Raw genomic sequence first — 26478 nt, 5'->3', positions numbered from 1 at the left:
AGCTCGCTGCTGAACACTTCAAAACTGTGTTACGAATATGTTAAAAGTCATTTATATATTTTCCAGAAAATGCAACGTTAAAGTTTTATTTCTACCCTTATATTTCCAACTTATTCTGCAGCAGTTTATATCTGATTAAAAAATGAACGATTCCTTGCTAATTTAACAACCTTAACAAAAATATACAAATCATAATGGCTGTATTACAACATCCGTTATTTTCAGACACTGTTAGTAAAGAGCAGCTCAGTTGGTGTGATAGCATAGTCTACCCCAACAGTTATTCATTTACAACACTCGCCACTGGAAATCCTAACTGCAGTTAGCATCTTGTGAAATGTAAAAGAGAAGAAAACTATTAACCGGTATATTCTTATCTTGATTCACCGTGATGTACACAAATGTATCCTGTTAAGTCATTATGAAAGCCATATTTACAAATCCCCAAACCTCATCATGAAAATAACGTGTCTTTTTATCTACTTAAAAACCCATCAAGCCTCTGGTTATCGTCCTGGGAGTCTGGGAGAAAGTTAGAGAGACGTACTCCCAGTTTATTGCAGCAGGGTTCGTACACCCAGGCTGACTTTTGGGAACCGAGAGTGATGATATTACATTCCTAAATTGCTACAGGATATAATTTCTTTCAAATTAAACATTTTTATTTGATATTAAAACACACAAAGCCCAAAGAATGGAATTAGTGCTAACTCAGTCGAAGTGAGACTTCCAGTTGGAGACTCCCACCTGGCTTTTCTAGACCAGGGAGGCCGCAGGTCATTTCCAAACATCACTTCTCCTGCTTGGTTTAGATGCTTGTTTTAGGCAGAAAGGCATCACTGGAAGTGCTCTCATCAGCAGATGCACAATGTCGCCGGGGCGACTAGAGACCACCCGAGCACCTAAAGCTCGATGAAATGAACTCACCTGAACTGGACACCTACCGGGAACTTCACGGCAACCGAGATGGTCAGGATGAGACAGTTACACACACTCAATTTTATAGTTCCTTGTAAAACAAGGCTGTTATTTTTAAATTTGGGCTTCTAAAGTTGGGTACTCCGGTGGCCTTTTTCCCCACGCTCGCCGACATCTGGAGATGAAGATGTGAGTAGCACTTCTGGAAATCACACCCGTTCTCTCTAGGTGCATAGTCCGTGCTTGTAAACATCGACTGAAAACCCATGGATTTTCTTGTGTTCGCTTGCAATATGGCAAGAATAGTCTGAATTGAATGCATTGATTAGACACTATTTACATAAAACCAGGAAAAGAGATATCCAGTGGCAGAGAGCCGGTGAAAAGACCACTGCTTCTGTCTTGCGACAGATGTGTTTGCTGAATTCAGAGTAATGAATTGTGTCTTCTCCTCAAAGTAACGTAAATATGGACTAGCCCATAAGAAATGTGAATAGAGCAGCAGTTGGTAACGTTTTCTTCTTAGAGGTGATACAAAACATTTATGCTACACGGAGTTTATGAAAATCCTGAGATCAAATCCATAACCCAAACTATTTTTCAACCCGAGAGTCTTCATCCTGGAGCACAGTCGGGGATAGCAGAGATTCCTCATCCCTGCTTACACGTGGTTTAGTTTTGATGCTGGAATTGCGTGTAGGAACATTTTTCTTCATATTCTGGTAAACCTGGAATTGGGAAGAGGAAATAAAAGATATCTTCTGTTATTGCTTATTGTACTTGGAAAACTGCTTTTCTCCCTGCGAAGCAGGCACTTGTAAGGTACAGCCCACCTCGCCTGGAGGGAGAATCACGCTCGTACCTGCCCCGTTACCTGCCTCTGACTCCGGAGGGAGTCCAGACAACTGCCTAAGTGAGATGGATCTTGTCCAGCCAAAAAGAGCTGGGCTGAGGAAGGGCACTGGACTGCAAAGGAGGATTTTTTTGTCTAGGTACAGTGCTTTGAAGTTCCTCTTTAGTCTGCTTCTATACTCAGCAGCTTCTGCCAGGCTAAGAGCCTGCGGAGAGGCTCCGGGCTGCAAAGGCAAGAGTCAGTCAAAGCTCCCCACATCCCCAAAAGTTCACAAGGACACGGCACTGGGAAAAAGCCGGTCTAGCCCAGAGCTGATACCCAGGTAGGAATCAGTACTTTAGAAAGGAGTTGCTTATCCTCCCTGAGGAAGGGACCACAGCCTGGTAAGGATGGAATATAACTTCCGTAGATCCTGTTTATTGTTTTGACCTTTGAGAATGACGTAGGGCCCGTCTGTGAGGTCGTGGAGGCACATACCTGTGGTGGCCCCCCGTGAGAGCCCTGGCAGGTGGCCCCAGGCTCAGCTCCCCTCCCGTGGCAGCCACCAGCATGAGCAAAACCAGCTGCGTCGGCTCCTGCACAAGGGAAGCCCATTCCCATAGCCCAGGCTGAGAGATTTCAGCCTTCCAGAGCCCTGGTGCAGGCAGTGGGAGAAAAGAAATCCTCATCAGAGAGATGAGGATTCCTTCCGATGGCAGGAAAAACTTCCCCAAACTCTTACACAGATCCCCAGGGAATAGCTCCCTAACACAACGGCACACTTGTATAGAAACCAGAAGACTATTTCTCAGCTCACACAGGGTCACAAAAATCCCCAAGCAACCTTTTTCTTCTTTCTGTGTTTACTTACTGCTCTTTCTGCCTCAGCCAGCTGACCGGCAAGAGAGGAAACCAGCTGAGAAAAAGAGGGTCTTCTTCTGGAGTCAAGGGCCCAACAGGACAGCATCACGCGATAGCTGCAGGAGCAAAGAGGTGATACAGGAGACATGTCAGCGGTGGGACTCTCTGTGAGTGACTACGTGGAAGTGCAGAATTTGGATGGGAATCATGGGGCACCAGGACGATTTTATACAAAGAGGCCAGATTTAGCATGTTGCATCACCGGGAAAGGTAAAGAAAGATGAGGAAAAAGGGTGAAGTGAAGAACATGGCTTTACCGGAGTCCTTAGCAAAATCCTCCTCATAGGACTGGGGCCAGGATTTCACCCTGGATGGTACATACTGGCACGCTAACCTTGTTTTTCAGTTTCCATAAAGAAAAAGGTAGGAACACAATTGCTGTGTGACTCTGGGGCTGACCCTGCTCCTTGCAGACCCTATAGTCTTGAGGACAGTTTTCACAACAAGTCTTTTTGTGGAATTTGACATCACAAAAATCCTTCTGAAGTTTAAACACCACCTTACAGATTTTACAGTTTCGTCAGGGACCAGTACAGCACCTACCTGCTAAAGTCCCTCGCAAACTTACCGGGTCGATAGGTTCCCTGATATTGATAAGGCCCCCAGCAATCTTTCTGGGGTCAATCTGTCAGATTCCCCTGTACCTTTAATGCCACTACAGTCTTTACATAGAGAGGATAAGAACAGTATAGCCTCACAGCAAGGCACTGAGTCCCTGGGCCATCTATGAAACATTTGCCAGAAGAGCTCAGACAACCCTTTCCTCCATGGTCCAGGTCTCGTAGCTCTCCACCACCTTCTCTTCTCTTGTCCCCTGGGGTCCACCTGAAGGCAAAGTCCACCGTGGCACAGAGGCACAGGCTGAAAATTGTGTGCTGAGGGCACAGGAATAGCTCCTGACAACTCTTCCTTAAGCAGGGTTTTTCCCTAAGAGGATCCCTAGCCTCCTGGAACTGAATCAAACATGCTAAAGGTCAATTAAAAAAAAAAAAGTGTAGAAAAAATCACCAAAGATTTAGTGAATATCCAAAATGAATATGGTATAACATAGCTTTTGCAAAAAGAAAGAAAAAAATAAGAAAAAGAAAAAAAACCCTAAAGTCTGTGATTTGAGAACAAGAAGTTCCCTGGGAAAGGAAGGCACAATTAAATAAAGGTAATAAATTGGTCCTTTCCAACACACCTAACCTTTAGTGTTGATCACTTCTGCTTTAGGACAAAACCTGCAGGATCAAGCAGCTTTTGTCACAGTTCAAGGAAGATCTCACCTTTTGCAACTTTTTTTGAGCAAGGTACAGCGTACAATAAATGAAGGTCATACAAACAGTGACCTAGTAAATCTAATTTCCCATGCTGTGCATCACTCAGGAAATACACTTACATATCTTTTGTAGCATAATACGGTCGGTCCATTTTAAATCCACTTTGTATTAATTTGTAGAAGTTTGTATCAACCTGAATACCAGGGTAGGGATTTACACCTGTGGAAAATATTGGAGAACACACGTTAATTCAGAAGCTGCCAAAACCAAGCATTGCTCTTTTGCTGCGTTACAGAACATACCCAAAGAGAATATTTCCCATAGTAATATTCCATAAGACCAGACATCACTCTTCATTGTGTACGTCCTCTCGAACAAGCTCTCAGGAGCCATCCATTTAACTGGTAAACGCGCCTGTACAGAGGGGGAAAGGAGTCCGGGTCATGCTGTGACACAGGCTTTCTAGGTGACTCACTGCAGTGCTCACTGCTTCAGCAGTATCGGTTCGTGTTTGCTACGTGGAAAGCTGGGCCTCTCTCAGTAGTCCCTTTAAATTTCCCTGAGAGAGAGAAATAGGCCCTTCGAAGGAGCCAAGTCATCTCATCCGTTTTAGATGACTGTTTAAGGGAGAGATGAGCTCAGCCCTGGAAAAACCTTCATCCCTCCTCTGACTTTCAGGGTGAGTAGCTGAGATGGAGATGTCCGCACAGCCAGAGGATCTGGTGTACCCCTACGTATATGCTAGTGTCCCTATACTATTATTGTCCTTAAACAATTCCCAGCATTTCCATCAACGGATTTCAGTGTGCTTTAGAAAGCACATGGGTGCCATCTCATTTACGGCACTAGCTTGATTGGGTTAATTACAAGCTAAGAATTTGCATTTGCCACAGGCAGGAAAAAGTGAGATTTTTTGCACTGTCTGTACAGATACCTATAAAGCTAACAAGGAATTTGAAAATGAAAAGCTTCACTTTCTTGGTTCCTTGTCAGTCTTACAATGGGATGAAAAACAGAGAGCACTCAGGAACTTACATTGCCCCTGACAATGTAGTTGGAGTCGTTTACTACGTCTCTGGCAAGGCCAAAGTCACATATTTTCACCACTTTTCCGTGGGTCACTAGTATATTCCGGGCAGCCAGGTCTCTGTGAATGCACTTAGAAGGAAAGGAAGGGTTAACGCTCTGCAGCGCTTGGTATCAGCAGAAGAAAATTCCCTTGTCTCAGACAGAGCTCTCTCAACCTGTGCCTCTTTCCACTTAAACAGCGTGGGGAATGAGCGGGCTGGCCAGTCCCTTGGCCAGTCCCCGGCCACTGGTGGCCAGGGGCCGGGGCCAGGGCAGGCAGCAGGACGCAGGGCAGCCACTTCTAACCCAGGGTCGTGCCTAAAACTGCACTCCAGTCCTTGCTGTAAAGCCAGGGAAGGAGGTATGGTTCCAGCCTGCCACTGAGTGGCTCTGTTCTTCAGTCTGCTCTTTATCGACTGACCTGGTTTATCGAAACAGTTTGCTACCCTTCGCCATACCGATTTGGACTCCAGAAACTCCATTCCTTTGGCGACTTGATATGAGAAGCAAAGAAGGTCTTCAAAAGTGAGCACATTAAAATCCTCTTCTTCATCCACCTGTCTGCTTGCGTGCTTAATTTTATCTGTAAAAAACAACCAAAAGTACGAGTTTTCCATGGGCTTCCTCACTCTCCGATTAATTCCACTGACTACTGCAAGGATTTTCACGTGCTCCTACCACGAACAACATCACAAAGAGCATCCATCTTTTGCATCCTTTGCTCAGACACAAAACAAAGAGTATTTTCACACTCAAATACTATGTATAGCATTACCAGAAACATCAGCCTCTGGTCTTAAGAGTTGTTGCACCCTTCTCCAGGAAAATCCTTGCCAGGAGGGAAGAGAGACATATGACAGAAAGGGGCCTCCTGTGCCGCTGAATCCAGTCTACTTAGATCAATAATATAATAAATACAATAATCACAGAATTACTGGAGATAAAAGCAACTAATCTCTCACCTTCCTCAGAATACAGCACAGTCCCATTCGATCCAGATGTCACATTTACGTTTTGACTTCTCTGTGCAATTTCAAATTCATCCTCTCTGCATAGAGTCGTACTCACACTGCACGTCAGGTGAGTTCCCTTCCTGGAGCGGACCACACATTTTCAAAGGTTACACACAGCGTATCACAGAATCTTCTACACGTGATTTGCAGTGAAAAAGCACAATCAGTTATTGCTATTAAAAATCCAGGCACAGACATGAGTCTTCTCAAAACTGGGAAGAGAAACAAGAGTTTTTCGCAGTCCAGTGAGAAGAACATCACAACTAGAATCCAATCTCAGTTCCTCTCAAGGCATTGCTTATTAAAGTACGTGAAGGCACGTTCTCAAGAACTCATTAATTTCACCTGTTTACGGCACAGCTGAGAATGCAGCTTAAAAAGAGACAGTAGCTTTCTAAAGTATTAAACTGTTGCTGAATGCTTTACCTGGAATTTTGGTCCAAATGGATATTGTGGTAAAAGCTGAAGTTGTGCTGTTTAAAAAGATCCGTCAGTGTCCAGTGAAACTTTTCTCTCTTGCTCCTTAAGTAGTTCAGAAGGTCACCATAGCAACAGTATTCAAATATCAAGTAGATTGGTCCTGAAATAGTCAGAAATATAAATGCCTCCTGCTATCTATAGCACTCTCCCCATTAAACCTCTAATGATGCCTCCTCTTCTCCCAGGACCACTCTGTATTAAACGTCCCAAGCATCTCCCCTTCCCGGGTAGATAACTTGTACACTGATGGGCAGGTGATGTTTGCTGGCGGTAGGTACTGCCTGTAAAGTCCCTTGGGAAAGTCTGTGTAGCCGGTTTTCCCCTGTGGCGCATCTCCCAAGATGGACTACAAATCCCTATGAAGGCACAAAGATCCTTCCCCGCGCCGATGGCACCGGGGAGGACAGCACAGGCTATAAAGATGCAATAGATTGTCTAACCCGTACATGGTTCAAGAAAAAGAGGACCCCTGCTAATTATCTTGATGGTGTGAATTGGTATCCTTTGACCTACGCCCTTTCATTTATCTGCACTACCTTCATGCTCTAGAAATATCTTTTTTTTTTTTCCATGAAGGCCACCTGAAACCCAAGTCTCCTCGCTGAGAGGACCTATAGGAGGGAAAGACCTTGCAAGGGGACGTGTCTGAGTGGAGCACGGGTCAGGTTACTTTCTCAAGAAAGGAAAAATACCTCCAGTTTCTGACCCAGGCAGGCTCGGAGAAAAGCGATGACAAGCCAGCGGGAGCAGAACACACGGCCAGGAGCTCAGAGTGGTCGCACATCAGCCCTCCAAAGCCTTACACTGGCATCACCACTTCTGGCTCAGAAAGACCGACTACGAATTTGTGGACATTTTTGCCAGAAGGCCCCTGTCAAGCAAGGTAGAGCACACTGGAAAAAGCCTGTAAAGTCTCTCAGAGGATGGATGTGAACGAGAGAGAACCATGTAAATGTTTCCGAACACGGGACTCGGATAAGGCTGGAAGTGTTCCTGTCCGACCCTGCCAGACTAAGCAGGTTTTCCCTGCAGCTCTCCTGCCTACACCATCACATCTTGCCAAATTTTCCAGGAGGCAGTGGCAGGATAGTTTCAAATCAGCTAAAGCCACCACCACCAACCTATTTCTCTGCTTTCCTCTTGTGCCTCAGACATCTTTGCACGACAGTATTGCTGTTGATGCAAACTGGGGAAACAGAGTTAACTGTTCTCTTTGGTCCTTCTGACTTCAGAAATACCCGTGGCAGAAAATCTATCCAGTTTTTCAGTGGCAGATGTTAAAATTCATGATACGGACAAACACCCTGCCCTTTCCCCAGGGTGATCTGTTCTTTAGCCTCTCTTCATCCGCTCCCGTTCACTGCTGGACCGGCCAGAGAAGGAGTTCTTGGGACAAGAATATCCCTGTATGTTGCCTCAATGATAATAAGAGTCCCACAGTAATTAATTAGTGATAATATCTCGCCACTTTCATCTTAGCCCATCTTTGCTTCTTTCCATCCTCAGTTTATTTTTACATTCAGTCCTTTAAAAAGTTGTCTCTCTCTTCATTATTCACTTTTTTCCTCTTCTTTCTTTGGGTGTCCCTCCTGCCCCTGCTCTTTTTCAGTTTCCTTTCTTTCCTGTCTCTCTCTTAGTCATTTTCCCCCTTCTTTCTACAAATTCACTGTTAGGTGAGCCACCCGATTTAAAAAAAGAAAAAAATTGTAATTTCTTATGTAAGCACAATCATGTGGATACAAAAGTACCTTACACCAGGTAAGTTTTTCCTTTTCCCTTACTAAACTGGCCCGTACCAGTGCCACCCCCGCTGTAACAGGAAAACCCCTTCTACAGAAGGGCTGTTGTACCACTTCATGCAAGTACAATCAGAAAGGCCCCGTTTCTGTACACATGCATGGCCTTAACTTTGCTCTCAGTTCATCTTCATCTTGTTTTGGGCCAGCACAATTGGTTGTACAAAGACAGGAGTCAGGGTTGAAGAGAGAAACAGCAGCCCGAGGAACAGGCGACTAATTACGGCTTGGATGTTTTCAGTATCGCTTTCAACGATCAATTTTTGATCTTTCTTTTCTGTTCAGGAGTCCTCCTTAGTCTGGAGGTTTTAATTGGTACCTTTCCACAATTGCAAGTTACCTGACACAGTACAAGCTCCTAGTAGATTCACGATATTTTCATGGCTTCCAATGTGAGTCATCATTTTCAGCTCAGACATTAGAGCATCTTTTTCTGAAGCCTCAGGTTTTTCTGTAAAAGAGATAACACAGATTTGGAAATCTCTAGCAAAGAAATAAAAATGTAAATAGTTGCAATGTTCTGTCACATGCAAGACTTCATTTCAAATTCATTGGACTGACAGTACTTTTGGGAACATCCTAAAAAACCGTTGTACAGTATAAAAAGATTTAGCCAAAGGTGGAAAGTAAATGAGTGTGTGAATGTCGATCATTTGAATGCTTGGGAAAGCAGTCATAAAATGTCAGTATTTGTCATTCTTGGGCTGGCAAGGAGTGACAGCAGCGTATGAAGGTGTTCACAAGCACAGGAAAAATGGCAGTCAACCCTGTTAGAGAGAAATGCTAAGAGAAAAAAAGGTCTTAGCAGCCATATGGCATGCAACCAGTTGCAATCCAATAGCTAAGAAAGCCACCCTGTGTTTCAGCAATAGCTTTAGGCTTGTTTTTCAGCAAGCATTTGGTCGTCATGATCTCAGTGAATCAGGGACGTGAACCAAAACGATCAAGTTAAACTCCCGTAAAGACAACCGCAAAGGAGTGGACCAAGGAAGCGTAAAGCCGACGCACGTGTCAACAGGGGATGGTGAGCACGTGGGTGAGCAGGGTGCTGGTGCTGCTGCTGACGTGAAGCTCATCCTGTTACGTATCAACAGATGGGTGAGGTGGGGGTTGGTCTCTTCTCCCAAGTGATAGGATGAGAAGAAATGGCCCCAAGCTGCACTATGGGAGGTTTAGATTGGATCTTAGGAAGAATTTCTTTACCAAAAGGGGTGTCAGGCACTGGAAGAGGCTGCCCAGGGAAGTGGTGGAGTCCCCATGGAGATATTTAAAAGCTGTGTAGATGTGGTGCTTAGGGACATGGTTTAGTGGTGGGCTTGGCAGTGCCAGGGTAACGGCTGGACTCGATGATCTTAAAGATCTCTTCCAACCTAACTGATTCTCTGATTCTCTGATTCTCTGAACAGGCTTGTGGTACTTGGGACCCAGTGAGGCAGCCCTCCTCCTCTGCTTGCTGCCAGGGAGGCTCACCCCTGGACACCGCTTTTATGAGGGGTCAAGAAAGCTTGGAGAGAGGCCACAGCAAAGCAGGAAGGTGTATCAGGGGTTTAAGAAGCCTGACCCATAAGGAGGGATGGAAACGCGTCAGCGAGAAGAAAAGACTACAGGAAGATGTGCTGGAAGTTTTGCAAACAAGCCAGCTCAGATGCAGGAGGCGAAGGGAGTGCAACAAAAAGACAGGACTACAAGAAAATGAGATTTTACTCCAAAGTCGACCAGGTCACCAATGTGAGCAGCAGGCTAATCTGCACTATGAATTTGCATTCCTTCTCTGTAGAGCAGAGTGGTTCCATCCTTCCCCACACAACGCAGATCTGTGCTGTGTAGGACAAAATGCAACACACTGCAGGAAGAAGGCACTTCAGCGATACCTTTCTAAACTAGAAACAGGACTTTTTTGAAAGCATTTTGAAACCAAGCATTTGTGAGGTGTAGCTGCCAAAAGTCTGTACATATCCATCACTGCTCTTGCTTTGGAGCCACCAGAATACATCACTGCTTGTGAAAGGCACCCAGAGTTTATCGTACCTTTGAGCATTTTGACTGCGACCTGGACTGAATCTCCTGCCCTGCTAATTCCATAAGCTGTCGCATTCACCACTTTCCCAAAAGCCCCAGAACCAAGGACGCATCCTACAAGAAACCATACGCCAATATTATTTGCAGCTGGTACAGCACAGGCTACTACTCCAACATTGTGATTTGTCTTGTGGACCGCTCACCAAATTCCAGATTTTCCCTGGGAAATTCCCATTTGAGGTCATATTCAAATTCTCGGAAGTCGATGTAGATGTACTCGTTATCCAATGGGCCTACCATCTGTATCATTTGCAACTGGCTTTCGTATTTAAATTGCTTTGGAAGAAAAAAAAAAAAGGTGGAGTAAGACTTTGAGAAGAAGAAACAGCCTGGTAGGAACAAAAGAAGAGCAGGTATTTACGTTTGCTTTTACCTTTTTGTATTTGTGAAAAATGAATACAAACAAAAAAGTGATCAATAGGAGGAAAAATCCAACAGAGACGTAAAATGCAGCATTGTCCGGCGGGGAAGAAACAGCTCCTGCAACTTTAAGAGATATATATTACCACCCACTGAATCAGAGCTTGCGTGTAGAGCTAAAGGTGCACGGAGAACCCTCGGTGGCTTTGCAGTCCTCTCACGCCTGAGCCTCCTCCGTGTGGGGAATGAGATGGAGCCACGTGCCGAGCAAGGAGCGGGGCAGGAGGCGTTCAGTGCTGGGCAATTCTGAGATCGCTTTTCATTCCAAAAAAACGCTACACCAATTAATAAATCTAAGTGCATAGAGGTGTTGGTGTGATCCATGGACTGGACTTTGTGAGCATAAAGAGGAATAAGCAATTCCTCTTCTCATCACGTCTCCCTCCTCTTTCCCTGTGCCTTCCCCTAAGCAATGTACGTTGGGTACCGAAGCACCAGTTATCAGCGGGTGGAGGGCACACAACCTGCTCGGGGCATCGCTCTGCTGCTCAGCCAGGAGCTCTCTTAACAAGTCCAGACCATACTACAAGGCGTCGGTGGGTAGGTAAGTGTTACATGAGACTTGGCCTCATATTCTGGTAGTTTCTAAGAGCGTAAGTATTATGCTTACTTTCCATTGTAATTGCAACATAAATGCTCAAACTCTATCAGTGGTCACAGCTTTTGTCAGCTGTAGTCAAAAGCACCAAACAGCTTGTTTGTCTGTGACGAAGGAAATCTCTGTACTGCAAATATCTGGATGCCTCAAAACACTTCCCAGGTGCCACAGCATCTTCCCTGTAACTGAAACATTTTGCCCTATGGGATGGATATGGTGTTACAAGTGTAAAGTGCACGGGCAAATAATCATATTCACTTTCTTGTCTGACGAGGAAAGAATCTCCCATGTCCCCTACAAGAAGAGAGACTGCACAGAGGTTCCCAAACCAGGGCTTACGCCTTCTGCCACTTGCCTACAGCAATTTAAGAAGGTCTCTCCCCTGGTCCTTGCTCCTGCTTCTCAGACGAGGACTGTCCCTTGAGTGGGTCTGTTGGCTCAGTCATGCTCATGCTTGGGCACGCAATGACTTCCACGGGGTGAGGAGAGCTCCCGTGGGCCTCTCTGGCAGCACCGCAGTGACCTCCAGGAGAAGAACCAGAGCCCACACCTGCCACCAGCTACCAAAGTGACTCGGGCTCTTCCCAAAGCTGATGCCTCCAGGTTGCAGGTAGGGATTACCAAGAAGAAATAAAAAAGCAGACCCCAACATTGCCATGGTTCCATCCTGCACCTCCTATTAATGTGAAATTTCTGCTCATTTTAACGAGGGAGGCCCCTGCTTTGGGATCGGAGAAAAGAGACTTGTGTCTCCCATTCACCCACCATTTCCCACACCGTATACACACGGCGCTCGTGTTTTACCTGCAATGCCATCGCACCGTCAGCCATGTAGCCAGATAAAAAATACTGTAAGTTCTGCCACGCCAGCTTTACTCGAGCTAAAGCACTGGCTTATGGTACCTGACAGATTAATGAAACTCTTTTCGCAGGCTGAACCGGCAGAGTTGTTTGCACAGCACTCCACGGAGAAGGTGGTGGTTGTCTCCTCAACATCTAATGCGCTGCTTGAAATCCACGACCCCAGGGATCTCCTCTGGGGCAAGAAGTTGTGAATCCCCTCAGTGATTTCTTCCGTACAGCTGAAAAAGAAAGCAGACCAGTTTCGATTTTTGGTTCGCAGTACCATTTTCCAGGGGAGAAGGTGGGATCCTTCAAAACAAGTCTTATGTCTGTGCTGGGAGGGAGGGAAGGAGAGCGGGATAGACGGGCTTGGGTTTTATTTGTCACTGCTAGAGTGAGGCTTCAGAGCTGCTGCCAGTCTTATTTTTTGGTGATGGACACGGCAGGGCCCATGGGGGGTGAACTGGCCTCCCTACCTCCTACCTCGGGCTCACTCCCACTCTCCATCGCCTGCACCCCCGAACCCCAGGACCTCCACCAATTTCACAGCCGACACGACCCCCCACTACTGCTCTATTCCCACCGGTTTCACCTTTACCTCAAACACTCGTACCACTGAGCAGCTCCAAATGGGCCGCTACTAAAACAATAAATACAAAACGAACCCACAGTAAAAGTTCTAACTCCTTTCCCTGAAGGTATGTGACTCCAACCACAAAGTTTCTCTCACTCAAGATGGAGAGCATCCACCCTGTATTAATGACTTATTTAAGATCTGATATATAGAAAGAGGGAACGTTATACTTGAGGGAAACGAAGCCGACACAGAGATAATTTTGACTTTTAGCTTTTCTATCATTCATCAGCTTACTGCCGAATTTACTGTCCACATAAATAAAATCATAGAAGCATAGAATCATTATGGTTGGAAGAGACCTCAAAGATCATCAAGTCCAACCGTATACTCGATAAATAAATGAGTAAGTAAGTAAATAAATCAAATTTATTCAGCTTTACACATAGTACTAGATTCTACATGTGGAAGTTCCCAAGAAAAGAAATGTCACAGCATTTTCTTTCCAGAAAGCTGCTTTAAGGAGTATTTTAAACTCACTAGCTGGATGTTTTCTCTCCTCGTCCTTTTCTGCACAAACAGATAGATGTTAGGAAGCCTCTTCAGAGGTATGGATGAGAAAACGGTCTAGATAATTTTTTTAACATCTAGTTAAAATACTTAGAGCTTTATCCAGGATCTTTCAAAAGATAATTTGACCCAGTACTCTCCTGCACTGTGGGCTTATTAGTTCTTCGGCTTATGTGAAATAAAACACGCAGAGTTCATCAAACAGCTCAAAGCTGTTTCAGCATCTCTTGAAATTTTAGGGCCTGACTCATTGCCCCAAATAAATAGAGGAAATGGAAACACTCTCACTAACTTTACTGGAAACACTCCCATGGACTTTCCTGGCTTTGGTAACAGCTGTATGAGCCAAAGCTGAACGAATTAACGAAGCCCGTATTCACCAATGCATTCTCTGAATGCCCTCTGGAGTTTGACAGGCCAAGAGAAAAACTTAGATCGGACTTTGTAACTACCTAACTGTTGAGATAAACCCAGCAGGGTTCATGTCAGTGTAAAGAGCCTGAGATACAGATCTTTATCGACTTCTTTTGATGCCAATAAAAAAATTGAAGACTTTCCCTAGTTTTGGTGATCTGGTTCCCCTGGAGCGGGCCACCACGTCCCTTTGTACAACCGGTTGAGGGTGCATTTTACACTTAGTTTCTTAAAGGCCAGCCTTCATTTAACCAAGGATAGCTCAGATATGGTCTTTGCAATGAATTAAAAAGAGGGAAAACGATTTACTTGGATGAGTTGAGTTCAGGACAATTCCTCCAAACCCAGGATGAGGCAGGGTAACTGTCAGCGACGCAGGAGATCTGCTTGAACAACAACTGCATCGTTACGTCAGGCTTTCCTGCAACAAGACAATTTCTATCAGCACATCACTCACCAAAACTTTTATGTTTATGTGGCAATGCTACATCTGCCGAGACCAAGATCTGCTTCTGTGTTTTCAAAATAGCCCACCCGCGCTTCGCCGTGAGGGCTGGGCGCAGCCCTCCTTCCTCCAACCCCCTGCCTTGGCTCTGTGGGACGGCGGTGTGGGCAAGGCAAGGGGAGTAGCCACTTCTCTGTACTGGCAAAACAATGGCAGAGCCAAAATTAGAAGTCTTGAGTTCTGCTTTTCTGACCCGGAGCAAGCATTCAGCCCTCGGACTCCCCCGACATGCCAGTTCTGGGTGTCTGTCTCCTATCAAATGTGCACAGAGCATCCCTTTATAAATAATATATAATAAATAATGCTCCCTAACCTAGAGCAAGGGTGAGATCATGGCAGAACGGAGAGAACCAAGAGCACCAGCCAAGACGGTGCGTGCCTGCGAATCGTGGGCAGGGGTGTAGGAGGCATTGCAGCCCTAACGTAGGTGTCACACACCAAAGGGTCTCCACACTCACAAATGCCGTAAGGAAAAAAAAGACATGAATACACCATAGAAAGCTAACCCCTAATGAGGATAAGTGTTTCCTCTCACTGTGTATCTCTTGTGGTCTCTACAGTAGTCACGTATATTCTGGTTCTGTAGAGTTAGAATACAGTTGTATTTTACAGAGCTCCTAGGTTTTGTGGTTTTCTTAAGAAGTATTAATTTTCTCAGTATATGACTAATTTCCCATATTCTGTCCTCTGTGTTTGTCGCAACTAAAGGGAAGAGAAAAAAAATTAATATCTTCCTTCTCCTTCCTCTGTCCTCCATCCTTGATCAACACAAGAAACATGATCCATAAGCAGCCGGCATCCTTCTCCGAGCCAGTGCCTGGATTTCAGTAGTGCAGCGCAGACAATCACACTTTTGGCTTGTTCTCCTCCATTTTAAACACTAAATCTATGCAAACGAAATGGGGAATACCCAGGGAAAAGCAACATATTAGCTCCATTTATATCAGTGGCAAAATCCCAGACTTTGACAAATCTTTACAGGGATTGTTTTCTCACTTACTTCTCACGGACAGCGTGAATTTTTTTGTCGTGACGGTATCATCATTTTCCGCATAAAATACATATATCCCAGACTGGTGCTGGTGGTTGCAGAACTTTGATGAAATACTGTGGAGCAAAGAAAATGAGGGAAAAGGACAAAAGACCATCTTGAAAGATATTTTAAATGCAGTCATGACTTGTATATATGTTTGAAACAATTCAACACCTTCTAAGGAGGAACCCAGAAAAAAAATATTTTTGATTAGAGAATATAAACCCCAGAATGTAACTGTTTTGATAAAAGGATATTTTTTTTCCTGCAGTATTGACTTCATTCTGCAATTTTCCTCATAGTTCCTGGAGTGCATGTGGGCTGTCAGGTGGTGATTTTGTCACCAATCCATTGGAAGACCAGGCGTACAACACAACCTGGCACAGATGCTAAGACCAGCAAAAGATCAATCTCGCTACTCTCCAAAGGATTTTGATAGGAGTTTCTAGCTGATATGATAAGCAGTATTAGGAAATAACAATGACAGGTAGGATCATACAAGATAAACGTCTCCCAATGGAAAGATCGGACAGAAACTCAAAAATGAGATCATCATCGTAAGTTCGTTATCAATGAGACAAAGCACCAACCATCAAGACACTTCTGCAAGAGGAAGGCCAGTCTTCTACGCACCACTATGGCAATGGCAGCAAACCAAGACCCAAACCATGGAGGAAATGGGTTGTGAGAATGGAAATGGTGAGGGAGGGCTCCAACACATCTCTGGGCAGAAGCTAACAACCGAGGACTGCAGAGACTTAAAGATTCCCGCACGACTGATCTGTTGAGTCGCTCCTTTACGGGACATGGGATAAGGCAGGGAGAAGGGAACACATCACCGTACAGACACGGCATCCTATTTCTGTCCTTTTGTCTAGGTTATTGCTGTCAGGATGACTGTCGGATTTAAATCTCACCAAGGTTAGAAGAGCACTTAAAAAAATCTCTTCTTAGGTTTAGCTGCTGGCATTTTGAGGGCAGATGTTTTAGCTGACTGCTCAAGGAAAACTGGGTAGGAGGCCCCCAACTCAACTTTAGTGGTAAAGGCAAGCAGGCATATCAGGGAGTTTGAGGTAGACAGAAAAAAGACAGCGTATACCAGTAATTTGCAAAGAGAAAACAGCAACGAGCTTGGAACAAGAAATCTAGATAACTAAAATCAGGGTGTTTCCCATTAAGCAGGATACATACAAATGAACTAAGAGACCAAGGATCACCTTCCAATTCTAAAGCAAGAACATTCACCTTGAAGCCACCGGCAATTTTGCCGGCAACACCTCCATATAGTCATTGACTTTTGAATGTCTTCATCTGAAATGGCCTTAAAGATGTCCCTGAACTCAGGGACTTTTTAAAATCAGACCCCTTTTCAGCTGCCTCAAAATGGATACTGAAGGCAGGAGAAACCACAAATCATTTGTTGCTTTTGAAATCCTAAATCTGAAGGATTAAATCCTAATGAAACAATGAGAAAGTCATCAAAAAGGAATGTCTTTGATACCTGAAAATATAAGGGGATGTAAGATAAACATTATAAATTTAACAGAAGTCGTTCCACGTATGAAAACTCATCTGCTTTTAGGAGGGAAGTGAAAATCAGCAGTGTGCTAAAACAGAGAGACAGCAAAAGCAAGTAGAGAATGGAAATTTGAAGGAATCTGTGAAAACGCATAAGGGCACTGACAGGAGAGATGAACCCTTGGGACTTGAAATTAAAAGCTAAAGAAGGGGACAGAGTTAATTAATAAAATTGAATATGATCTATAATCAGGAGGAACAATTTGATAAGGAAATGGCAGAAATAAAAAAAAAAGAAAAATAGGAAATGAAAAAGGATATGAAAGGAACAAAGTAGAAGTGTTGGGAGATGGGATTACACAAAACTCAACTAAAATATGTAAAGTTAGGCTCACAATATATTAAGGTATGGGATGACCTTTTCGTTTTGTTTTGAGAAACTTTAAAAAGACGGAAATCTCCAGTGCTACAGCTTGTGGGCAGGATCTCCTGACCTCCCTACCCCTTGCTGCTTCTGGGGACTTCAAAATGAATGAAATATCAACCCTTACTCTTTTTCCTCAGGTGAGACGTTATCTATCCAACGCTAGTATTCAACCAAAACTGGATAGCTCTGGGGGATGTTTGTACAGAAGAATGTACGTGCCAGCTAAAATAATCACCAAATTAATGTCTTCTTCCCTCAATTCTATTTTTCAATAAAATAAATAGAATGATAAATAACTGCAAAGCATAACTACCTAAAATGAACATTAATTTTTTAAAAAAAGCATTTAATGAACAGCATAGTCAGCCGGATGACTGAGCTGTCTGTTCGAAGCAGCCTCCAGGACAGGCTGCAGCGATGCTTGGGGTGGTGAGGTTTTTGGGGCGGCGGTGGCCTGGGCCGTGGCTGTGGCCGTGGCCAGGTTGGCGGCGGCTGAGCCAGCCCAGGACGTGCTGCCCCAGGGACATAGGCTGGACTTTCCCCTGCCCTGCAGAGGGTGATCAGCACTCAGCAACCGCTGCTTCTGTGCTGCAAAGGCTATCTGAATTGACTCATAAACCCCAGGCCACCAGCAGCTGCACCTTACCAATTAATGAGAGTGACCTAAGCTATTTCAACAGTTCCCAAAATGTCTTATTGTTGGCCCAGTCTGTAATACCTTCTTCTTTTCTGGATGGAATTTATACCAGCTGTCAATCATCCAGGCAAAACGGACTCCTGCTCTTACAAGCAGTAAGGAGAGGTCCAGACCAGCTGCAAGGTAAATCAACTCGGCATTACCAGCTGGAAGGAGGTACCAGTTGGACAAGGATGAGCAAATGCTCATGGCCATCCCCTGAGACTTCATTTCCAAAACCGGTTCTTGACCACAAAGAACAGATCTGCCTAGCCCACGTCAGGCATTGCAGATTAGTCACCAACACCCACCCAACGCTATCGAAGTTTGCTGACAGCCCTCACTTTATCAGCAGGGACAGAGTTCCTGTGGCCATGGCCAGGAGATGACAATTTACTAATCTGAGCTGAGCTGTCTCTGAAGCTCGTGAAGGTCTCACTCCAATAGACCATCTGATGCAGATGAAAAGGCCAGTCTGTTGCAAAGATGACTTGACAAGCTAGCAGATAAAACCCAGTGTACCAAAATACCCAGGAAAGAAATCATAAAAAGTGTAATCAAGGCTGTGACGCAGTTTTATGCAGATGCTAAGAGAGGTTTTAAGAACATAAGAAGAAATCAGCGCAGCCGCATTAACTCCTGCCTGGGTCCTGCTCAGTTTTAAAGGAGCAGCTTGGCTTTATTTTCATTGAGGTGAATAAGAGCTGTTACCTCGACAGCTATGAGACCACCCTGAAAGAAACTCTGAAGGAAATTAGATAATGTTATCAAGAAATTAGGAAGCCTAGGGAATGGAGAAAACATTAGCCTTAAACAGGATTGATGCCAGAAATTCATTGTAGGAAATAACGGAAAAGGTAGATAACTAGCAGGTTTATTCAAAACATGTTTTGCAGCAGTGGAAGAATACATGACCTGGGTAATGAGCAGAACGCGATGTTTCTGTGGCACAGGCACAGTCCAACAGATCTAACAGCGGCCTGGGAAACTATGGGGCCCTGGACTTGATCTGAGCGGTTTGAAAGACACTGGGAACATCATCAAGAACAGGATGACAAAAGGGGAACGTGTAGAACTTGTGATCCCGTATGAAAACTGCAATACATCTGTAACTGAGAAATGATGTTAGTGAGAAAGGGAATGGCAAAATGCATATAAACTAAAGGGTTGCCAGAAGCGTGACTTACCAAAGGGTTTATTATAACATGGAGAATAAAATGGTTCTAGAAATCATCTACATGAATCGCTGTTGAAAGCCAAAATAATGTTTGAGTGCCTTTTGTTAACACAGCTTCATCACGTGGCCCAGCCACATTTTAAAAACACAAAGAGAGTACAAAACATGGACAGTAAGCAGTCCAAATGAAATATAAAGAGGAAACACTATTAATCAAATTATTCCAAAATATTCAAGTACCTGCGTCCATCCGCATTGTAACTTTGTTTACATGGAAATGTTTTTTGGTAAAATAGCCACATGCATCTAACTGGTGGATATGCTGTAAAGTTAACTTCAAAGCAGAACTCTTCCTCACCAATTTCAAAATCTTCTTTAGAATCGGTTATATTTATAAATCCCTTTTCTGGGAAAAAAAAAAGTTGATATTATATCACAAAGGCTGGACTGCTTAATGAAGGAATTTCAACATCTGTATGTTTTTCATCTTGGTTATCACAAGCAAAAAAAAAAATAGCACCGCATTATATCACAAAAGGCACCCTGTTAACCAAAGTAAGACAATGCTTTAAAATGGTATTGAAACGATGGCACTCTGCTCAGCTGCAGACAACCGATCTGGGCCTGCTGAAGCTGCATATTTGGTCAGACCAGAGCCCTTCAAATGGTCCAACATTTCTCCCCAATCTGCCCTACAGAGCCACAGGGCCATTATTTATTTGGTTTGGTTTAGGTGTGTGTTCCAGGTGTTAACAGCTTCATCTCCTGGCTTTCCTCTAACAGGGAACAAACCCAGGTGGCACCACCACCATCACCAGACCTTGACAGCAGTTGTTTCTCCTTCCCTGAAATGAGCTGAAGATTTTACAAATGAGCCTTGTAGCTGCTCCTTTATTTCTCCATCTAAATCAGACGTTATTTGATGCAAGACAACAGCAACGTGAAAATATGTTCTGAAGATGTGCATGAACCATGAGCTGCTGGTACTTGCCCTGCTAGGGTGGGATTAGCTTCACCTGATGGTGCTGTCTGAAGTTCAGTGACCCACCAAAGCTACTTGTTTGGACCTCTGATAAACTTAGTGGAATGAGACAGGCATGTCCAGATGTACCCCATCCTAAAATAGAAGATAACAAATATGTACTGAACTGCTGCTGGAAATGGCTGTTTCTTGACACTGACGGTTGAAGGAACCAAAGTCATTGCTGGGGCTGGGACGTGAAATGAATCCCACCCAAAGAGACTGAACAGAAGACACATGCGGGAGGAGGCTGTCCTAAAGGCATCAGTGGGGCTAAGATCAGCTCTGTAAAAATCACGGTGTCATATACATTGGAAGAGACCTCTGGAGATGTCTCGTCCGGCTCCTGCTCAGAGCAGGTCCAACTAGATGAGGTTGCTCAGAGCCATGTCCAGCTGAGTTCGGGTATCTCCAATGAAGTAGACTCTACGACCTCTGGGAAACTTGTGCCAGTGTTTAATGAACCACATGGTGAAAAACTGCACTGTAGAAATATTGCTGGACTGGGTTTTTCCTTTTGAGAGTTTTTCTTCTGGTTGTAACCCTGTATTCTGCTCGGCATGTTTTATCTCTGTCTAGCTTACTGGTTTAAAAAATATTATCTGGAAACGCCCCCGTAAACCACAAAAAATTCATTATTTTAAAAAAGAAGCAATTCCTTTCATGACTGTTCTCCTACTTTTTGATACTAAAGGCTTATTGGTTTTATAAATTGGACCTTCATCCTTTGAATGATCTTTTGGACCTCATCCTTCCAGGCAGAATGTCATCTCTGTGTCCAGTGTTAACAACACAACCAGCCAAGAGTTAAGGCCTTCTCCAGAGTGCACACAAGGACCTTGGAGCAGGGTATGCCATTTCTCTGGAAAACAACTCAGAAAAAGCTGCTTATTTCTTGAAGGAAAAAGAAAATAGCACATTATTGCTTGGCTTATCATTTTTTGGCAGGTTTAAGTGTATTTCTGCCAGAGAAACAGTGAACATGATTATTCAGTAATGACAGAGAGGTGAGATGAAATTCTTGAGACTAGAATCAAAGCTTTCAAGTCTCTGCATTTATCGTATTTGTTTATTTGTTGCTTTAAACCTAACGTGTTGCAAAACAGATTGCATATTCCTGAATCAAGATTGCGATTGCGTAGTGCTAGAAATTCTTTATTCAACACTGGTGGAAACTGAGCCTAAGAACTACAGAAGAAAGAGCCTTGCAGCTGCAGTTGCTGGCATGATCTCTGTTGTGCTTTAAAGTGGCCTAACCACTCTGGCTGACCTGACCGGCTACACAAGATGGGAAAAGTTGGTGAGGTATCACTTAACAAAGAGCAAACCAGAGCCGGCTGGCTGCAAGGCGTTATTAGAGATTAGAACATCACCCATCAATGTCGTTCTGCTACCCAGGCTCCTCAGGCAATGCAGTATGTGCCAACCACACCGGTTTTCTCTCTGTTAAATTATATCACGACCATTCCCAGGGTAGCTACAGGTGCTGACTCACGCATAGGGATGGTTTCAAGGCAGGACACTGATGATTGCAAAAACTGCTACCCTATGACATGGACAACCCAGTGAAATCTGTCTCTCTATCACTGCCAAAACTGAACCTGGGATGATAGCACAAATTCACACCAACAATGGTCGTCATTAATACATTAGGTTAAAGGCTGGGGTGGATCAGAAGCACAGGTTGTCCCTGTATAACCTTGGAGAGAGAAGCATTGCGGTTCAGGTTGGATATTAGGAAGAATTTCTTCACTATAAGGGTCATTAGGCATTGGAACGGGCTCCCCAGGGAGGTGGCGGACTCACCATCCCTGGAGGTGTTCAAAAAACGTTTAGATGTGGCGCTTCGAGACATGGTTTAGCGGGCATGGTGGTGTTGGGTATATGGTTGGACTTGATGATCTTTGAGGTCTCTTCCAACCATAACGATTCTATGATTCTATGATTCTATGACAACATCTCCCCACTTTAATCCACCAAGAAAATAAACAGATATTTTCATCAGCAAAGCCCATGAGCCCTCAGAAGTTTTGTTGGCATAAGGGGTATTAAGGAGGGTACAATCGTCACAGTTTGGCATACCCCAGTCAAAAAATACCCCACTCAGAAATGCAGTTTTCCAGGGACAGTGACTCAAATACCCCCTGCTACTGTGACGCATCCTCACACCTGGTAGTTTATGGATCCAAGAAGTCACTATTTCTGAACTGGGCACCAGTACTGAGAAAGAAGAGGATCTTGCCCTACCTCTACACTACACCCTCACCCCTACCTTCCTGTTTAATAAGAAGATGCGTGTAGAAAAAATGCCCAGGTGTCGTGCTCAGTGATGGTAAATGACGAGAGAACTTCCTTCCCGGTGGGAGGCAGAAGCCGAAAAGAGGATATTGCACTGGGAAAGTCATTTCTGAAGAGACTGGGGTAAGCATTCTCACTTCCTACCATTCCTAGCCTAGGTGTTGTAAACTCTGACAGCAACTACCTCTAAGGTCAGTGGCGTGGCGAGTGCTTCAGAGAGCCTCGTGCTCGGCGCTACAGGCTCCAACTCCAGGCACACCAGTCAGAAAACTTCTCCCAGTGCCTACTCCAGCAGCACGGTCCTAACTACAGCCTTCCCTTTTATGCCTTATTTCCAGCCTTACGCCTATTCGTACATCATTTCCATCTGAGAAACAAGGAGTGCAGTTGAGGCTATTATGGACTAACTTCAACACCGCTGGCTTTTAAATCAACATGTTGCTTAAGTCGAATGAGGTTTCCTTTGGTATGCTTTTGATTTTTAAAATTTTCAGGCCTCTTGCAGCTTGGTGTTAGGTGGATGGTTCCCTTCAGTGCCTGGAAAGCAGGAGCCAGGCAGAACACCCAATGATGCTGGAGTCGTCGTCTCTCTAGTTGCAGGTTTTCCTTCAGATCCATCACCACTGCAGCAGCATTTCTGCACGGCAGTTTGCCACCTCCGTCAGCACTCGCTATTCAGCATCTCTCTGGGCTTACATTCTCCATTACACAAAAGGTTTAATTTCTTTTCTGCTACCAGTTTCACAGGTTTTGGAGCTAAAATTTTCCCCCAGATTTACTTTCCCATAAAAAATTTGGCAAACTCAAATGGTCACTTGTCTCGTTGTACGAGGCAACGGTCATTTCTTGTTTGCTCTGGGTTTTGAGTGGGAGAGCCCACCACCAAAACCCTTCCAACCATGGGAGAGCCCACCACCAAAACCCTTCCAACCACTCGATCCCTTCCTGTCAGACCCCGGTCAGGCCTGGTACAGATTTTGGACCTTTTTTTTTTTTTTTTTCCTGTATAAGAGCAACGAGCACCTGAAGGGACCACACAAAAGAGCCGAGCAGAGGCCAGGAGACCCTCTGCCCTACCTGCCCACCTCCGAAGGTTGCAGCAAAGGTGGCGTGGAGATGCCATCCGTGAGCGAAAGGGAGGTGTAGTGATGGGGAGGAGACCAAGGCCATGGCTACGGCTTTTCAAAACCCGTACTGCAGCCGCAGCAGGACATTTCAGTCTCACATTAGTTGAAACCAGTCACTCGTCCTTCCAGACTTTGGCCAAACGAATACACGGAGCGCTAACAGCTGAACACGCAGGGCAGGTCCTGCGTTTTATACTCTTGGCCAGCTCCAGAAAATGGTGTTCTCTGCAGTGCTTTACCTCTAGCTGGTGGTATCTGCTCGGCAGCTGCCGACATCTGAGTTGGCGGCACAGAGAAGGGCTACACAACCGCACTACTCCCCCCTGCCCAGAAAGCCCACGGCATAGCCCCTCGGGGACCCTATAGCTTTGCGTCCCTGCAAAAAGCCACCACGGCTTTGCGTCCCACTGCCCGAGAATCACCTACAACAACATGAGATGAATCCCAGGCTGTGTTTCTAGAGAGACCATTGAAACAATCGTGTAGACTAGATCTCTAAACAGCACCATTTCATTTCACTTCTGAAAGCACTGCCTTTTAATGGGAACTATTTGAAAAGCAATATGAATAAAAGGTTGATTATCTTCAGGTACTGGACTGACTCCGTTTTGATTAATCTCTTGGCTCTCCTGGACTGCCAGTAAGTACAAACAGACTTTTTCCTTAGAAAAGCAACTAGAAACATACGCTGCATACCTGTAAGCAAAGAACTGCCACATGGAAAACAAAGCAAAACAACCAACCGAGAGACAAAATTAAGACCGGGGGTTGGAATTACCTAAAACCGTAACTAAAGCAGTTTGATTCGGATGGACGGTAGAAGAACAGGTATAACGTCCAGTATCACTTCTTCCTGCCGCTGAAGCAAACGCATACCGGATCCGAATTGCCGAGTGATCTGTTTGATATTCTAATCCTTCAAACTGGCGATCCTGGTTTTCAACAGAGATTCCCATTTAATGAGTTGATAGTGTCCAATATTATTCATTTTAAAATATGCCCTGTCTTCTTACCTGCTCAACGTCTTTGCTTTCAAAAGACAATTTTATTCCAAATTTATAATTACGGTGAACAGCTCTGCATCTGATCAGCAACGGTTCCCCGACTTTGAGAAGTAATTCAGGTAAAGGTGCTGCTTGTCTTTCACCTAAATCTACAAAACCAAAACACAGTCACTGAAACAACTGTCATTCTGCCTGGAAAAATGCTCATTTATATCAACATTTTTTTCTGCTAGTGCTGTATAGACAGCCATTATTATACTGTAATAATAATTAGAATTTGGGAAAATTACTGATTAATCATTAAATTAGTAAATTTCATGGATTGAGATGTCTCAAACCAAATTTTGTCATAATTTACAACATACCTATAGGACAGAGTTCAGCACGGAGCTTAGCTCAGGCCAGGTTTACTTAAAAAAACCAGACAAACCAACCTGAATTTATAATTATTTATAAATGTATATATTTGAGAACAACTTTGAAGAGTGTTTCCATGCATCACAGTCCTAAAAGCATGAAGAAAAAGTTCATAGATGTTTAGCAAATGTAGAAAGGCAAGACATTTTTTACAGAGACCGCAAACAGCTGTTAGAATTAGGCTTTAAACATGTGACGGAGCAATCACATTCACTGTTAGATTTGTTCCAGTGATTACCAGCAAGTAGCTTAGCCAAGAAAGCATACTCAGATGAGTAGCGCGATGGACTTCAGCGGTAGGATAGAGCTCACATGTAAGTAAACCTTAGAGGGAAGTTACCTATTGTGAAGAGGTTGGTGCATTCTCTGCCCAGGTCATTAACTGCACAGCACCATATATAAGTTTGAAATAATTGTTGTTGTACCTTCTGGATGCCATCTATTTCCCCAGTTTCTTCATGCATTTTATCAGGGCAACTGCAATTACAAGCACAATTATTCGTTGACTCATTTGGTTAACCTCAAGCAAATAAATCTGATAAACCTCCAAGCCATGAGAATATGCAAACAATAGTGGGAAAACTGGATCTTACATAGCTGAATAAAAAGGAACTAGGAAAGGCGAAGATAAGAAAGCAAAAATGTCACAACCTAGGCAGGAATATGAGCTGAAATGAACTGAATATGCTCAGCCTGGCTCATAAATAGGTAATGCTGTGGCTGAAATCTGGACAAGAGTGAAATCATAGAGGTTGAGCTTTCACACCTCATCTCTGAATTCCTGGTGGTGGGAGCTGCTGCAAATCCAGCTGCTGTTATGAGACTCAGATCTGAGATAGGCATTATTCCCGCTGCTAATAGAATCAAATTTATACATTAACAGAATGAAACAAAAAATTTAGCTTGGAAAATTATGATCCCTTGTAACATCTTCCCAGCTCTATTGCTTCAGGTGAAGTCCCCCGTGACCGGAAAAAGGGAAACATTGCACCCATTTTTAAAAAGGGTACAAAGGAGGACCCTGGGAACTACCGACCTGTCAGCATCACCTTTGTGCCTGGGAAGGTCATGGAACAGATCCTCTTAGAAGCTGTGCTAAGGCACATGGAGGGTAGGGAGGTGATTTGAGACAGCCAGCATGGCTTCACCAAGGGCAAGTCCTGTCTGACAGCCTCATGTCCTTCTACGATGGTGTGACTGCATCAGTGAACAAGGGAAGAGCTACGGATGTCCTCTATCTGGACTTCTGTAAGGCCTTTAACACGGTCCCCCACAACATCTTTCTATCCAATTTGGAAAGGTATGGATTTGATGGGCAGACTGTTTGGTGGATAAGGAATTGGTTGGGTGGTTGCATCCAGAGGGTAGTGGTCAACAGTTCAATGTCCAGATGGAGACTGGTGATGAGCGGTGACCCTCAAGGGTCCGTATTGGGACCGGTACTGTTTAGTATCTTCATCAATGACACAGACAGTGGGATGGAGTGC

At 44.3% G+C, this 26478-nt stretch overlaps 1 protein-coding gene across 1 annotated transcript; it reads right to left on the bottom strand.

The window, feature by feature from the left end:
• Positions 1 to 1511: 1511 nt before the first annotated feature.
• Positions 1512 to 25468, bottom strand: FLT3 (fms-related tyrosine kinase 3; the record flags this gene model as incomplete). The annotated part of the gene is made up of 19 exons (XM_009707012.1): positions 1512 to 1646; positions 2622 to 2727; positions 4053 to 4152; positions 4236 to 4347; positions 4969 to 5091; positions 5460 to 5584; positions 5964 to 6094; positions 6441 to 6594; positions 8631 to 8741; positions 10319 to 10423; positions 10513 to 10645; positions 10743 to 10855; positions 12291 to 12469; positions 14098 to 14209; positions 15294 to 15400; positions 19365 to 19530; positions 24349 to 24502; positions 24584 to 24723; positions 25332 to 25468. Coding segments are annotated over 19 exons (2443 nt in total), but the record flags the coding sequence as incomplete, so codon positions are not given.
• Positions 25469 to 26478: the final 1010 nt, after the last annotated feature.

The sequence above is a fragment of the Cariama cristata genome, unplaced genomic scaffold (assembly GCF_000690535.1).
Source record: "Cariama cristata isolate BGI_N322 unplaced genomic scaffold, ASM69053v1 scaffold9829, whole genome shotgun sequence".
Lineage (NCBI taxonomy): Eukaryota > Metazoa > Chordata > Aves > Cariamiformes > Cariamidae > Cariama > Cariama cristata.
Note: the sequence above shows the minus strand (reverse complement) of the source record. Positions and strands in the feature narration are given on the sequence as shown.